We start from the raw sequence: 12,664 nt of genomic DNA on the forward strand, positions 1-12,664 counted from the left end.
CACATGGGGTCAGGGCCATGGCCCAACCCAGAGCTGTTTCCTCTATGGGGTCATGTTGCTGGCTGCTCTCTGAATGAGTATCCATAAGTTCCCCTCTACCTGGCAATACCCATCCTGGGAGAAGCAATGCAAATGCATCATCTGTGACATCCACAGGTCCCAGTGGTCAAGGCCATTGGCCCAGCTTCTTATCATGCACTGAGGCTGCCATCCCCCTCAGAGTCCACGCAGGACACCTATCCCAAAGGGCCTGAATTGTACTCAGTTTTATTCATGTTATAAAATCTATTTCTTCCTCCCCAAGAAGGTTTCCACTCTTCCTAGTAAGAAAGGTAAAAGTAATTCCATAACTTCTTTGCTCCCTAAAATCTCTGTGAAGAAACAGATGCGATCCAGCCTTGCAGGCTGAATGCAAACACATTACTTGTTAAATTTTCACTCCTGCAAATATCACTTCCAGGAGAGCATCTGACTCACTCCTTAGACCCTAATACTTCATCCACTCTGGGTTTGTTTATATGGCCTTATAGTATATATAAAACATATATATACCATACGTGTTTTATAGCAGTGGCTCATGCCTGTAATCCCAACACTTTGGGAAGCCGAGATGAGCAGATCACCTGAGGTCAGGAGTTCGAGACCAGCCTGACCAACATGGTGAAACCCCATCTCTCCTAAAAATACAAAAAAATTAGCTGGGCATGATGGTACATGCCTGTAATCCCAGCTACTCTGGAGGCTGAGGCAGGAGAATCGCTTGAACCCGGGAGGTGGAGGTTGCAGTGAGTCGAGATCACACCATTGCACTCCAGCCTGGGTGACAAGAGCGGAAAATCCGTCTCAAAAGAAAAAAAAAAAAAAACGGAAGAGGCAGGAAAATGCGCTGGAGAGGGAGGAATTCTCATTGGCTTCGGTTAGGTGAATATCGCCCCCTTGTGGTCAAACAGAACGCAGGACCCTCAGTGGTCACGGAATCATTTATCCTCCTTCAAGGCTGACCAAACATAAATCATTCTGAAAGAATCAAGCTTTATATGAGAAGATCCCAGCACCTTCTTGCCAATATATACCGCTAAAAGTCCTTTATGGATACAGCCACTTTCTAAAAATGTTCTATTTGCCCCTTAAATGTTTACTGATTTTGAATTTTACTATAATCACTTTCCTGACAACTCCCAAAGACACCTTGAAAGCAGAAATATTCCCTTTCAGTATTGGTCTTCAAGCAATATTGGTGTCTTGTTTTTAGAATTCTAACTGATGCTTACACCTAGGTTTCTCAAAGCAAAATACATAGCTGTTAGGCTTGGTATTACCCACATTTTAATTTTTTTGTTTTGTTTTTTGTTTTAGACAGAGTCTTGCTCTGTCGCCCAGACTGGAGTGCAATGGTGCAATCTCGGCTCACTTCAACATCCGCCTCCCGGGTTCAAGCGATCCTCCTGCCTTAGCCTCCTGAGTAGCTGAGACTACAGGTGCACACCACCATGCCCAGCTAATTTTTTGTATTTTAGTAGAGACGGGGTTTCACCATGTTGCCCAGGCTGGTCTCAAACTCCTGAGCTCAGGCAATCCGCCCACCTCGGCCTCCCAAAGTGCTAGGATTACAGGCGTGAGCCCACATTTTAAATTTTTTAAATTCCTACAAGATTAAAACTAGGCACAAATTTATAGATCTGCTCTGATTGCCTTTTTATAGCATCACAAAAAGTCCTTTGAGGATTTTCCTGAAACTTGGCCTTTGAACATTGCAGACCATAAAGGCCATGGAGTTCAAACCCCTTTCACTGGAAAGAAATCTGAGAGCTTAAGGGAAAGTGTCTGCTGGCCGAAGGACAGACAGAAGCCCAGGGCAGCTGACTGGAAACTGGTGTGCTTCCTCCTCACCCTGCCAAGGAAAATGACACAATGGGTGGGCATCTTGGAGCGGTCATCCCCATAGGAGCCCCGTGGCTATGAATGAGGCTCACCCAGGCCAGTCCAGTCTCTGAGACTCTTCTACTCTTTAAATAACAGCCTCGCCTAACAGTCCAGGAGAGCCAAAGGATACAGAAACTGTGGCCTTGTTAGCCTGCCCCAAAATGATGGAGAAAAGTGGTTGCATTAGTACTATTTTTAAACTCATATGGGAAGGCTAATACATGAAAAGTTACTATCTTAAAACTTTCTCTGAGCTCCCTTTTTAATATTTTTTTGCCATGCTTTGCATAAAGAAGTCAGACAATTGGTCTTTTTTAGCCTGAGGATAGCTTAGCTTGCTGATTCAGTTAGATGGATAAAGATAATCTTCAAACAAAGGAGATTTTGAAATTCTGAGGAGGGTAGAGGCCATTTTTGTGAAGGGACTATTCAGCTCATCAAATGGATGCCAGATTAGGCTGTGGAGGGCCAAGGTCAAGGACGGAAGGGGTCTGTGTCTCAAATGTTCCCCCTCATATATGATGCCCTTCCCCATTTTGCCTGGCTGGCTCCAGTTAGATGCCCAAGCCTGCCATGTACCCCAAGCCAAGGGAGAGGTAGAACCCAGTGGGATGGGGTGGGAGCTAATTCTGGGGGACAGCAAGGAAGTCTAAAAAGCAGCAATGGGCTGGGTATGGTGGCTTACGCCTGTAATCCCAGCACTTTGGCAGGCTTAGGCGGGAGGATCACCTGAGGTCAGGAGTTCGAGACCAGCCTGGCCAACATGGCAAAAACCTGTCTCTACTAAAAATACAAAAATTAGCTGGGTATGGTGGCATACACCTGTAGTCCAAGCTACTCGGGAGGCTGAGGCAGGAGAATCACCTGAACCCAGGAGGCAGAGGTTGCAGTGAGCCCAGATCACGCCATTGCACTCCAGCCTGGGCAACAAGAGTGAAACTCTTGTCTCAAAAAAAAAAAAAGGCAGCAATGGAGTCTTACATGCTTGAGGCTGGTGCTTCAATTACTATTCCTTAGTTCTCACCCCATTGAGGATAGCCACTGAATTCCAGATACAGCATTACCTGTATTTCAAAGCAAATTTCCATAGTGAACTAGGGCTATTCCAACCAGGGATGACTAACAGATTGTGGCTACTTGGTTTTGTTACTGAGAACTTAATACTAAAAAACCCAAATCCAGACTTGATCCCAACCACATCAATTAATTTCACTGTTTTACTGGTTTACATTTTCAACAAAAACAGTCTGAGTGCCCACTATTTGCCAGGCATATTATAAGAGCCTCTGAGGATATAAAGATAAATCAAACAAGAAAAATATAAAGCTATAGGTTTAGTGATAGGATCCAGTGGGATACCTCTAATCCTGAATCCCAAAACCTTCAAATGGATACAGTTGCCCATAGAAAAGCTGAGTAAGGACAACTGAAAACCTACCCTCAGGTTAGCAAAAAAATTTTAATTAATTTTTGACTGAAAGCAATTAGCTTTTGACACTATGAATTTCCCAGTTCTGCTGCCTAATCTACCACTACCACCAGAACCTTACTGAGTAGACAAGCAGTTTCACAAACTTGAGTGTGCATCAGAATCACCTAAGGAACTAGGAAAGGACACAGAGGCCCCGATACATTGAAGTAGGTGAGACAAAGTCCAGGCGTTTGTAATGTCACCAAGGTCCCCAGGGTATTCTGATGCCACCAAAGTTGGAAAACCACCACTATACGTAATGAACGTCTTCTGTGAAGTGGCAGAAATCTCTCACAGCATTCTGGGTGGGTCCTTCATTAAGGACAAAAGTGGATGGAGCCCCTCGTGTCTGTCCAAAATAGATCTAAGGGCATGAGGCTTCCTACGCCCTTAGATCGTAGACACCCAGCCGTTCATGGTATAGAGCGCTCTCCTGCAAGAAGGAGCTACACCAGGCAGTGAGAGTGGATTAATCATAACCTTTGGAATTCACTATGCACTCAGACTTTCTCACAAATGGAACTAACTCTCCCTTGACCTAACAGCAAAAATTCTCTTAAGAACCTAAACTTTAGAAGTAGAAAGCAGTAATGAGTAGATAATAAGAAAATCTTTACTATTTTTGCATGTATAGATGGCAAACAGCTAAAAAAGACACCATAACTCTAGATCTTTAAGAAATGTTACTCTCTTTAAAAGAAAAAAATGAAAAAAATCTCCTTAATTCTAGAAAAATAAATACTCCATTGACAAAATGTCTTCTCCAATTTATCTCCCCCTTCTCTTTAAATGCAAGGGATATTCATATACAACCTCATCCTTACACCCAAAATCCCCTCCCTAAATATTGCTCTTCTTTTATGAAAAAAGTGTCAATTTTTTAAAATTATGGATAGAGGTTTCATATTAAAGGAGACCTGAGTCCTAAAATCACAGCTGATGGAGGCCCTGGTAATGACACTCATCTTCTGAAAGGAGTCTTCCTTTAGTGGGTGGTAGAAACCAAATGATACCAAGAGAGTAGTAACAGGTCTGGGTCAGAGGCAGAAAGGGGGGCTTGGGGAGCATCTGGGGAAACCTAGTTCCTAGTGCCTGGGAGTGATAGCATTTGCCATGTCTAGCCTTGTGTTTCTTTCTTCTACACTGGTGTTTTTTTCTCCCCAGCTGAAGACTTGAATAAATATTTTGATTTTCTATTATTGCCGACGATTACCGCATCTTCTTATTTAACTTATGTCTTCTTTCCAAGCGAGAATATCCAGGTTTCGGTTGGATCTATTTTAAGGTGAATTAATTAACCAGCATAATAATACATTCATATGTTTCTTTTTTCATTATTTTTTTTTACTCTAGTTACAGAATACGTGAACTAGAATCCCTAGTAAACCACGCTATCTTTTGGATTTGTCTGTTTGTTTCGTTCTACCCTGATAGGGGAACCTGCCCCCAGACTACAGAATCAGCCTGATTGACATCGGCCTGGTGATCGAGTACCTGATGGGCGGGGCTTATCGCTGCAACTACACGCGCAAGCGCTTCCGGACCCTCTACCACAACCTCTTCGGCCCCAAGAGGGTGAGGCTGGCTGCAAATTCGGGGCCCCTCCTGGGAGTACTAGGGTGTATGGGATTTGGGTTGTGGCTTCTTTGTCTCCAAGGGGAATTAAAATCAGAAAATTGCGCTGAGAGTGAGCCTAAACAATCAAAGAAAAGTAATGAAATTCAAATTAATCTTATCATTGAGATTATTAAACTCAGCAGTTTTCCAGGTTTTGGGTCTTTATACCTTTAAAAATTGTTGAGAACCTCAAAGAGCTTTTATCTATGGGAATTCTACCTACCGGTATTTATTTGCCATGTTAGAAATTTAAATGGAGACTAAAAATATTTAATCCATTTTAAGTTAAACATAGAAATCCCATTATATGTTAACATAAAGAACATGTTTACAAAAAATAAATATATTTTCAAAAACGAAGAATAAATTCATAATAGGAGCATTTTTTATCTTTTGCAAATTTCTGTAATGTCCAGCTTAATAGAAGAGGGCTAGATATCTACCTGTGGATTCAGTCTGTTGTAGGATATTCTGGTTAAAGTATATAAAGAAAATCTGACCCCACAAAAATATATGACAAACATAGCAAATATATCAAAGGAAGGAGTATTTTAACCCTCATTACATGTAATTGTAGATATCCTTCTTTTGATACTACACCAAAATGTAATAAGTAACAGTTTCTTAAAAATGAGTTGCAAGGTGAAATCTAAAACCATATGAAGTGAACTTTTCAAATTCTGTTACATTGAAATCCACTAGTCTAGCCAGCCATGGTCCCAGCTACTAAGGGGGCTGAGGCAGGAGACTCGCTTGAGCCCAGGAGTTGGAGGCTGTAGTATACTATTACAGTGCCTGTGAGTAGCCCCTGCCCTGCAACCTGGACAACATAGTGAGACTCTGACTCTAAAACAATACAATAACATAATAACAAAATAAAATCCAGTGGTCTATCTTGTACTTTGATGGATCTTGTAATATCATAGATTGGTCATGGAAAATTATTGGTTAAGATATGCAGCTCGTCCAAATATTGACACATTTTATTATACAATTTTATTAGTATCACCTCTATCTTATGGGAAATGTCTTTCGGTACTGAAAAGCTGTCAACGTCATGGTGGGGGTGGGAGGAGTAGATACAAGTTTTCCAAAATCCCAATTTTTTCTTAAAAGTTTGAATTTTGTCATTGGCAACAAATACTATCAGTTGTTTTCCTTTAAATAACAGCCTCACTTTGGTCATTCCAAAAACATCTGCCAAAGGTCCAAGTCTACACAACCTTAGTCCATCTGCCAATCAGTCCTTCAAGTAAAAATTATATTCCATGAAAAAGAAAATGGCTATAATACAATCCAAACAATCACATACTTATCGTCAGGACAACCCATAATAGTTCAGTAGACAGCAGAAGTATTTTAGGGGCATACTTCCTGTTTCATCCCACAGAACAGTAAAAAGATGGTTAATCAAGGGTAAGGATTTAATAAAGTTAGCCATTTTTTAGACCTCAACAAGGCCGTTCTTAAGTAAAATGGTTGCATTTGCTTTCTGCAAGTGCGTAACACTGGAGTCTAATGACATTTGGTAAAGGTGGGTACCACTGCTTTTGTTCTTGCCAATGCACCCAGCAGCTTTACTCACCACTGCTTTTGCACCATCAGTACAAATGTCAAGATGGTGCCAAACCCAATTACATCTTAGTACTGTCATGGAAATATCTTTGAATTCACACACCCTCTCAAAATGTTTCAGGACCCTCATGACCCATGGGTCACATTCTGAGAACTGCTGCTGTAGCTGGTAGTGGACATGATTTTTTTTTTTTTTGAGATGCAGTCTCACCCTGTTGCCCAGACTGGAGTGCAGTCGTGTGATCTCAGCTCACTACAACCTCCACCTCCCAGGTTCAAGCGATTCTCCTACCTCAGCCTCCCGAGTAGCCGGGATTACAGGCACGTGCCACTACACTCAGCTATTTTTTGTAGTTTTTAGTAGAGAAGGGGTTTCACCATGTTGGCCAGGCTGGTCTTGAACTCCTGACCTTAGGTGATCCACCTGGCGCCTTGGCCTCCCAAACTGCTGGGATTACAGGCGTGAGCCACTGTGCTGAGCCATGATTTTCATATTTAACAAAGTTTTTTTCTGATTCTGAAACATTTTGTGGAACTAGTAAAGAACTTTGAAAACACCTAAAATTTAGCAACAGGGATTTGTTTGAAAATGAAAAAATATATATAACAGAATTTTTTAAAAAACACCAATAAGTATAAATAACAAAAAAATGAAATTGATATTAGCCTAATAGTCATTTTAGAAGCTGAAAGAGAAAGAGAGAGAAAAATGAGAGAGAGAGAGAGAGAGAGAGATTCGGTTTGAGCTGTTCTAGCGTGAATAGTCAAATACAATTTGGAGGAACTGTAAGTGCTGTACCCTTACCATTTACTCAAATAACTTTCAAGATGGCGCCCAACCATTCTGAAATATTTAGAAGCTTAAAATTGTTATTCCTGGCCCCCGAGATGTAATTTTGTATTACCTCCCGTTAAATACAGATCAGGGTCTGTGTTCTTCTGAGTTGCCTTTTCTCTCTGACTCAGCCTGTGCCTGTTTTGCACATTCCCAGCATGGCCAATGATGCTTCCTGTGTGCTGACACTTTCCATGCTATTAAGCACCTTTGCCACCATCAGCACAGGCCCTCTGGCCCCACTCGCCCTTGCCCTGATGTGCAGCAACACAGGGAAATGGCCAGCATAAAGCATCTGAACATATTAATATATTTCTGAATAATATCTCAAGTCTCCAGATAATAGAGGCTTTTCAGAAATTTGAGAAATACATGATTCATTCTGCTTGACTGAAGGTTTCCTTGTTCATTTGTCTTGGTCTGTTCAGGCTGCTACGACAAAATACCATCAGCTGGATGTCTTATAACAACAGAAATTCATTTCTCACAGTTCTGGAGGGTAGGAAGTCCAAGATCTAGGGACCAGCAGATTTAGTGTTGGGTGAGAGCCCGCTTCCTCATTCATAGTGACACCTTCTCACTGTGTCCTCATCCAGTAGAAGGGTGAATGAGCTGCATTAAGCCTCTTTTATAAGGGTACTAATCCCATTCCTGAGGGCTATTCTCTCTTGATCTAATCACCTCCCAGAAAGTGTCCCCCCAATACCATCACCTTTGGAATGAGAATATCAACATATGAATTTGGGGGGCAAAAACATTCAGACCAAAGCACTTGTTCAAATATTAGATGTTGTGAAGGTGTCAGCCAAGCAAGATGGTTACAGAAGGTGAAAGAAATCTTGGTTCACAAAAGACATTATAAGCCTGCAGGCTCTATCCTCAGGCAATCTCATTATGCCTGGCCAGTTTCCTCATTTTCTGTAGATTCATTAAAATCACCAAATCCAAAATTCTCTTAGAATTTCTATAAATCAGTTCTTCTTGTGGCGTTTTATTTAGCAAAAGAAAATAAATGCTATATGGTACAATAGTGTTCTTCTATTACCTGTTTAAAATATAATAGGACCCTTGGAGGCTGGGTGTGGTGGCTCATGCCTATAATCCCAGTACTTTGGGAGGCTGAGGTGGGAGGATCACTTGAGCCCAAGAGTTTGAGACCAGCCTGGCAACATAGTGAGACCCCATCTCTACAAAACATTTTTAAAACTTAGCCAAGCGTGGTAACATGCACCTGTACTCTCAGCTACTTGGGGCACTGAAGTAGGAGAATCACTTGAGCCCAGGAGGTTGAGGCTGCAGTGAGCCATGATCGTGGCTCTGCACTCCAACCCAGGTGACAAAGTGAGAACTTGTCTCAATAAAAACAAAACAAAACAAAACAAAACAAAAAAGATAATAGGACTCTTCTTACCTTCATGAAAGAAAGATCTAACTGATCTAACTTTGTTCACAACATTTTTTTTAACAGCCCAAAGCCTTGAAACTGCTGGGAATGGAGGTAAGTGTTTGTCCAAATTATTAGCGTCAATGATTTATTCTCTTTATTACCCATTATATATATGCTATATATATAGTATATATATAAAATAATATATAGTGTATATACACATAATATATATGCTATATATAAAATGTATATACTATAAACATATAGTATATATAATGTGTAATACTATATATACTACATACTATAGTATGTATGTATTATATATATAATAATATATATATAATGTGTCATAAGGGTTGCTCACAGCACCTTTGAAAATTCCACCATGAGGTTATATCTGCAATGCAAACAAAAAAAATCCTATTTGAAATACTAACCTGAAAACCAAGGAAGCATATAAATTCTAATAATCAAAATCTATTCATGAGTGTTTACAAATGGTGACAGGTCCAAAGGCCAGAACTACTTCAGAAATGCATCTAATAGGTATTCAGAAACTTGAGATAAATTATCCATTTGCCATCTTTTGTTCATGTGGTTACTGTCATATATGCAAATAAAAATCTAGGATGTCCTTATCCTTTCAGCAAAAAGGGTAGTGCTGTCCATCATTAGGTACAAACATTACCTTTTGAAGAAATAAATGGACAGAAGTAAAAAAGAAAATGGCCCATTAAAAAATAATTTTTTAAATCAGAGTGTAACACTGACATGTTCCCTCAACACTATGCTTATGCATTTATCATCACTTGTTTTAAAGTTGGGCATGGATGAGCTTGTGGGTTCTTTTAGGACAGGAGCTGGCCTAGTTCATTTCAGTACTGATCCCAGAACTAGCTGGGAGAATATATACAATTGCTACTTGCTGCAATGAACCAATTCATTTCTAACTCAGCCTGTGTGGTTTCCCTGTAATTACAGGATGATATTCCCTTGAGGCGAGGAAGAAAGACAACCAAGAAACGTGAAGAAGAGGTGGACATTGACTTGGATGATCCTGAGATCAACCACTTCCCCTTCCCTTTCCACGAGCTCATGGTGTGGGCTGTCCTCATGAAGCGGCAGAAGATGGCCCTGTTCTTCTGGCAGCACGGTGAGGAGGCCATGGCCAAGGCCCTGGTGGCCTGTAAGCTCTGCAAAGCCATGGCTCATGAGGCCTCTGAGAACGACATGGTTGACGACATTTCCCAGGAGCTGAATCACAATTCCAGGTGGGTCTGCCCAGCAAAATGGGCTGGTCAGGCGGAGAGGAGGAAAGGTGGGCTCCCAGTGCTGGAGGGTCTGAGCTACTCAGAACTTTAAGGGAAGTCAGTATCACCCCAGTGATGCACACACAGGATGGACACAAGCAATTCCCCTTTATTGCGCACAGTGCCACAGATGGGGGTACCTACAGAAACATGGAACATTTCATCCTCTCAACTACCCCATGAGGTAGGCCCCATAGTTATGCACTTCTTTCAGCTAGGAAAACTGGGGCTCAGAGAATTTAAGCAACCTGTCCAAGATCACACATTTGTGGTGGCAAGTCTGGAATTTGAACTGAAGTTTGACACATTTAACAGGACATACTGCCTGGTGCAGTGGCTCATGCCTGTAATCACAGCACTTTGGGAGGCTGAGGTGTGTGGATCGTTTGAGCCCAGAAGTTTAAGACCAGCCTGGGCAACATAGCAAGACCCCATCTCCAGAAAAAATTAAAAATTAGTTGGGTGTGATGGTGCATGCCTGTAGTCCTAGCTACTCAGGTGGCTAAGGTGGGAGGCTCTCTTGAGCCCAGGAGGTCAAGGCTGCAGTGAGCCATGATCATTCCACTGCACTCCAGCCTGGGAAACAGAGAGAGACCTTGTCTCAAAAAAAAAGAAGAAGAAGAAGACATACTGTACTCTATTGATTGATTGTTCCACCTCCTACACTCATATGACTGAATCTGAGAGCCTGAGTACAGAGATCATATATTGTTTGACTTATACCCCCAGTTCTATACATGGTATCTGGCACATAGTAGATGCTTAGTGGATGTTGGCTGGATGAATTTACAAACAGACTAGACCCCATATGAAACAACTACATCACCCAGTGACCCCATTTTCTGGTTGGCCAGAAGGTCCACTTTTAAGTCTCCAAGCTGACCTGAAGGACTCTTCCACCCATTCTGTCTTTCAGAGACTTTGGCCAGCTGGCTGTGGAGCTCCTGGACCAGTCCTACAAGCAGGACGAACAGCTGGCCATGAAACTGCTGACATATGAGCTGAAGAACTGGAGCAACGCCACGTGCCTGCAGCTTGCTGTGGCTGCCAAACACCGCGACTTCATCGCGCACACGTGCAGCCAGATGCTGCTCACCGACATGTGGATGGGCCGGCTCCGCATGCGCAAGAACTCAGGCCTCAAGGTCAGCACACCCAACAAGGCCCTCCTGGCTATGAGGACCGGCGGGTGGGTTAGAGTTTTCCCAGCCAAAATCTGCCATGGGATTGGGCATCCTCTTATCTCAGGAGGGAGGTTCTAAATCCTGACTGTGCCTCAGAATCCTGTAGAGTGTTGCTTGGTTTTGTTTATTCCATATAGAGGCTGGGGCCTCCCCCTGGGTCCTGCTGCATCAGCATCTCTGTAGAGGATGCCTGGACATTAATATTTTTCGGAGGAGTCAAAGGGGATGGCCATGCACAGGTACTGCAGGGGCTGCCATTTGCACGAGCAAAGCCAGCTGCACCAGGAGTCCCCACCTAGGCCACCTGTCACTGTGGAGGGTGCCTGAACCCCTGGCCCTCCTTGGCATCATGTCATAGAGACATTGGCTCTTACCAGATGTGCTTGAGAGGTCTTTTTAAACTAAAATAAAACTGAGATAGATTTACTTGGAAAGCCGTTGCTAGATAATCCTAATCTATTCTTAAATGAAGAAAAACAAGTCACAGACCACTGTGTATAATCTGAGGCCATTTTTAATGTGTCTATGTATAGTTATGTCTGTATAAATTACCCTATAAAAACCAGGAAGGACACATAGTAAATTATCAGCAGCGGTTACCTCTGAGGTTGAATGGACTATGAAAGGGATGTTACTGTTTTTAAGGGAAATAGGATGGTGTATAGCGTTTGCTGTTTTTATGTTCTTTTCAGTGTTTTTCAAGGAAAATGTGAAACTGAAAAAGGAAAAGAAAGACAAAAATGGGAGATGGAAGACTGAAAGAATATTGGGAGTGTGTTGTTTGTTTTAATTTAAGGTATACAACAAGATAGGTTTTTTGAGGGTTTTGTTTTTGTTTTTGTTTGAGACAAGGCCTTGCTCTGTCACCCAAGCTGGAGTGCAGTGGTGTGATCTTGGCTCACTGCAACCTCCACCTCCCAGGTTCAAGCGATTCTCCTGCCTCAGCCTCCCGAGTAGCTGGGATTCTAGGCACAAGCCACCATGCCTGGCTAATTTTTGTATTTCTAGTACAGACGGGGTTTCATCATGTTGGTCAGCCTGGTGTTGAACTCCTGACCTCAAGTGATCCACCCGCTTTGGCCTCCCAAAGTGCTGGGATTACAGGCATGAACCACTGGCATATATCATACATGATGTTTTGATATACATAGTGAAATGGTCACTCTAGTCAAGCAAATTAACATATCCATCATCTTGCCTCATTACCCTTCCCTGTGTGTGTAAGAGCACCTAAAATCTACTCTCTTAGCAAATTTCCAGTATACAGTACAATATTTCAGCTAGAGTCCTCGTATTGTACATTACATCTGTATGGTACATACTCATCCTACATATCTGCAACTTTGTTCCCTTTGACCTATA

At 42.1% G+C, this 12,664-nt stretch overlaps 1 protein-coding gene across 16 annotated transcripts in view; it reads left to right on the forward strand.

Moving 5' to 3' along the window:
* Positions 1-12,664, forward strand: part of TRPM3 (transient receptor potential cation channel subfamily M member 3) — a 920,678-nt gene that overhangs the window by 817,430 nt on the left and 90,584 nt on the right. For 9 of the 16 annotated variants that reach the window (XM_030810005.1, XM_030810016.1, XM_030810007.1 and 6 more), the window contains exons 13-17: positions 4,644-4,679; positions 4,829-4,969; positions 8,890-8,919; positions 9,790-10,079; positions 11,035-11,263. In XM_030810005.1, coding sequence (XP_030665865.1) covers positions 4,644-4,679; positions 4,829-4,969; positions 8,890-8,919; positions 9,790-10,079; positions 11,035-11,263 — 726 coding nt within the window. The remainder of the gene's footprint in view (positions 1-4,643; positions 4,680-4,828; positions 4,970-8,889; positions 8,920-9,789; positions 10,080-11,034; positions 11,264-12,664) is intronic. The other 7 variants (XM_030810008.1, XM_030810011.1, XM_030810019.1 and 4 more) reach the window with 1 other exon arrangement.

Source organism: Nomascus leucogenys, chromosome 1a, assembly GCF_006542625.1.
Source record: "Nomascus leucogenys isolate Asia chromosome 1a, Asia_NLE_v1, whole genome shotgun sequence".
Lineage (NCBI taxonomy): Eukaryota > Metazoa > Chordata > Mammalia > Primates > Hylobatidae > Nomascus > Nomascus leucogenys.